We start from the raw sequence: 3,251 nt of genomic DNA, 5'->3' as shown, positions 1-3,251 counted from the left end.
ACATTTTTATTACACTTTTATGAGAGTCCATTTTGGGTACCAAGGTTTAAACTTACTACTAAGGTACAAACCAAAAATAATAATGCATCCAAATCAATGTTGTTATCAATTATTGACCTAGGCAAGGCTCTAATAACCTCATCCCAAATATTCCACTTTGCAACTCATTTGTGGAAAATATTCATATTTTGTGTTTTTCCCATTGAGAAAATCAGGTGTTTTTATGACAAAAAGGGCAAAAAAATAATGTAGAATTTAAAAAATTATAAAAACTTTATATCTAAGGTTAGGTCTGAAGTTGTTTAAAAGATTTGATGCGGTGAAAGTGAAAAAAAATATTTATATATGACATTTTTATTACACTTTTATGAGGGACCATTTTGGGTCCCAAGGTTAAAACTTGTATGTTCATTTTAAAGGTGCCTCAAAGGTTAAAACCACTACCAACTACTACTAGTTAGTCAGCACTATTATTATTGGTTATTGGTTAAACATATAAAGTCATTCAGTTTATTTCAACCTTTAACATCTGCAACATTAAAGTGAAACAGATGAATGCATTCATTATTATAATTCAAGAGGTTTATAATCATATGTACAGTAGGAGACACAAGGTTTGTACGTACAGTGAAAGTCTTACTTTGCAACAAACTAGTAAAAGAGTAAGAATATAAAAATGTTTAATATAAAATATAACTACAATATAAGCAGATATATTATTATAATCCAGTAATATATATGTATATATTCATTAAGACTTAAGTTAAAGTATAAAGCCTTTATGTGTATGTTTTAAGTGTATATGTACATATATATAGATGTATTTTTACTTAACTCATCATTTGAATGCTGGACTATTTATATTGTTGAGTATTTTAACACTGTAGTATTGCTGCTTAAAAAGATCTGAATACTTTTTTTACAACTACAACCAAAAGTGCAAATCCACAGCACCATTCATCATTATTATATATATTGTAATGTATTTCTCATATTGTTCAGTTTTTCTCTGTTATGTTATGTGTCTCAGTACATGTGTCATTATTACAATCACTTATTGTTTTATTAAATATTTCTATGCTAATTGTGTTTTCCATTTTTTTCCACAGAAAACTTGCCAATGAGAGTTTTGTTTTGTCTCAGTGTATTTTGATCATATCGTGTTATGCATGACCAAAAAAAACTGTTCATTTAAGCAATCTGTGAATACTCACATGGTAACAAACACTCGTGTTCATTGCGTATTCATCATGCAACATCTATAGAACATGAAAGCAGTAACATCACAGACTAGGTCGTACACAAGTTTATACATAATAAAGGTGGGATTTCTGTATGTTCGGGGTTACTTTACTATTTCATTACTTAGGTATCTGTTTCCTCATACAAACACAAATCTATTCAAGTTTTCCTCTTTTGTATCTTCAGATATAAATGTTATTTAACGTTAATGTCTCTTTTTCTCACATGGTCTTCCCATTGTATCACCAAAAAAGCCTAAATTTATGTATTCAAATGTCTTATTCTGGAACTACATTATGTTTGGCAGTCTTTCTTGAAACATTAGTTAAACAATGAATCAAGTATCGATTATTTCGATTGATTATCCAATACAGTTAATCTACTAATTTCAGCTGTAGTTCATTTTACTCGAAAATAGCGACAAAGTGAGAGCTCCTCCTTTTCTCTCCCATCTACCTATCACTCTTCCAAATGACAAAAAAAACAAAACATGGATCTCGACTAGAGCATGATGGTATTTGTAGTTTTACTCGGTCGGCGCCTAACTACATAAAAACACAACATTTGTTATGTTTTAATACGCACCCGTTTTATTCAGTGCACTTTTTTTTTTTGTTACTTTCTCAGTGAACGCCGCATTTAAGTGTTAAAAAAAACTACATTTCAACTAAAAATATTTTACCATGCGCAGAGGATTGTGGCTCTTGTAGGAAAAAAAAAAACTACACCCCGTAGAAGAACTACAACTCCCAGAGCACACCTCTGCGTGGCTTTATTACTTGTTCATGGCGTCTGGTCGAGGGCTACAGAGAGGTCGCCTTCCGACAAACAGATAGGCCGGTGACTTTAACGGTAAGTGGCACCGGTTGTGAGCTTTTCCGTCGAGAGTTTTTGGGGGAGCAAAGATTATCTGTGGCGGGAAATATTTGGGGCAGATAGACGTGTGTCGCATTACTGTAGATAGTGTGTCCTAGATACACAACCGACACAACCTCCTGCTGGTTATAACACACAGTTACAAGTTCACTGGCGTTGCAAAAGTCTGGGTTTATGTTTATATTCATTTATAAATGCTATTGTGGCAGCAGCTTTTTTAGTCGGCACTTCTCCTACTGCAGCGGTGTTTGTTTATTTACCGCCTGTCTGCCTGTCTGTCTGCCTGTCTGCAGGTTTTTGTGTCGGTACAATGGAGGTGGAGAGTGTGCCAGTGGACGACGACAGGCGTCTGACCCAGCTGAGGTTCGATGCCGCCGTCAAGGTGATCAAGAGTTTGCCCCCGGATGGTGAGTTGACCACGCCGGTCTGCCACAAGCCTCCAAGCCCAGTATGATGAGTGTACAGCCGGGGGAGGAAGGAGGCTTTAACATGGTGCTCAAACACAGCGCAGCAGCCTGGTCTGTCTTTGGATCTTGTGCGGTTTAAAAGGCTTAATCCACTTTACTAGCAGCGTACAGACACCTGCCAGCAGTCTGCAACTTAATGCACATTCATTAGCTGTCATTTATAAAAAAAGTCTTGTCTCAGAGCCTTCACAGATGTGCAAGAGACAAGAAACAGTTAAACATTTTCAGTGTAACATTTCTGTTTTGATGATTTAAAGTTTATTCCTCTCAGGTCCCTTTCAGCCGTCCAATGACATGATGCTCAAGTTCTACAGTTACTATAAACAAGCCACTGTGGGAGCGTGCAATATTCCCCGACCTGGCTTCTGGGATGCAGTCGGGAAAGCAAAATGGTAATGCCACTCAGTATGTGCTTTTTGTTTTTGCCTCAGTGTAACTTAAACGTTAGTATTTGTGACGACACGGTGACCGTGGTTCTTTATGTTTGTCACTTTGAAGCATCATTTGAACGTGAATCCCACACACTCCAAGGCAAATCACGAAATTTAAACGGCCTCTGACTCGCGCGCGTTGCTCAACATGTTGCTTTTTTTTGCCCGCTCGTTGTGCAACACAAGACTAAAAGAGTAAAAATCCCCTCCACTCTTCTCCTTCTGTTAAGTGTCA

The 3,251-nt window shown here is 36.6% G+C and overlaps 1 protein-coding gene across 1 annotated transcript in view; it reads left to right on the top strand.

Moving 5' to 3' along the window:
* The first annotated feature begins 1,990 nt into the window (after positions 1-1,990).
* Positions 1,991-3,251, top strand: part of acbd5a (acyl-CoA binding domain containing 5a) — a 5,847-nt gene continuing 4,586 nt past the window's right edge. The window contains exons 1-3 of the mRNA XM_035653020.1: positions 1,991-2,094; positions 2,412-2,525; positions 2,857-2,977. Of these exons, the coding sequence (XP_035508913.1) occupies positions 2,429-2,525; positions 2,857-2,977 (218 nt within the window). The 5' untranslated portion in view covers positions 1,991-2,094; positions 2,412-2,428. The remainder of the gene's footprint in view (positions 2,095-2,411; positions 2,526-2,856; positions 2,978-3,251) is intronic.

This window comes from Morone saxatilis, unplaced genomic scaffold, assembly GCF_004916995.1.
Source record: "Morone saxatilis isolate NCDOM2014 unplaced genomic scaffold, NCSU_SB_2.0 Contig0, whole genome shotgun sequence".
Taxonomy (NCBI): Eukaryota; Metazoa; Chordata; class Actinopteri; family Moronidae; genus Morone; species Morone saxatilis.
This window is presented reverse-complemented; position numbering and strand designations above follow the sequence as displayed.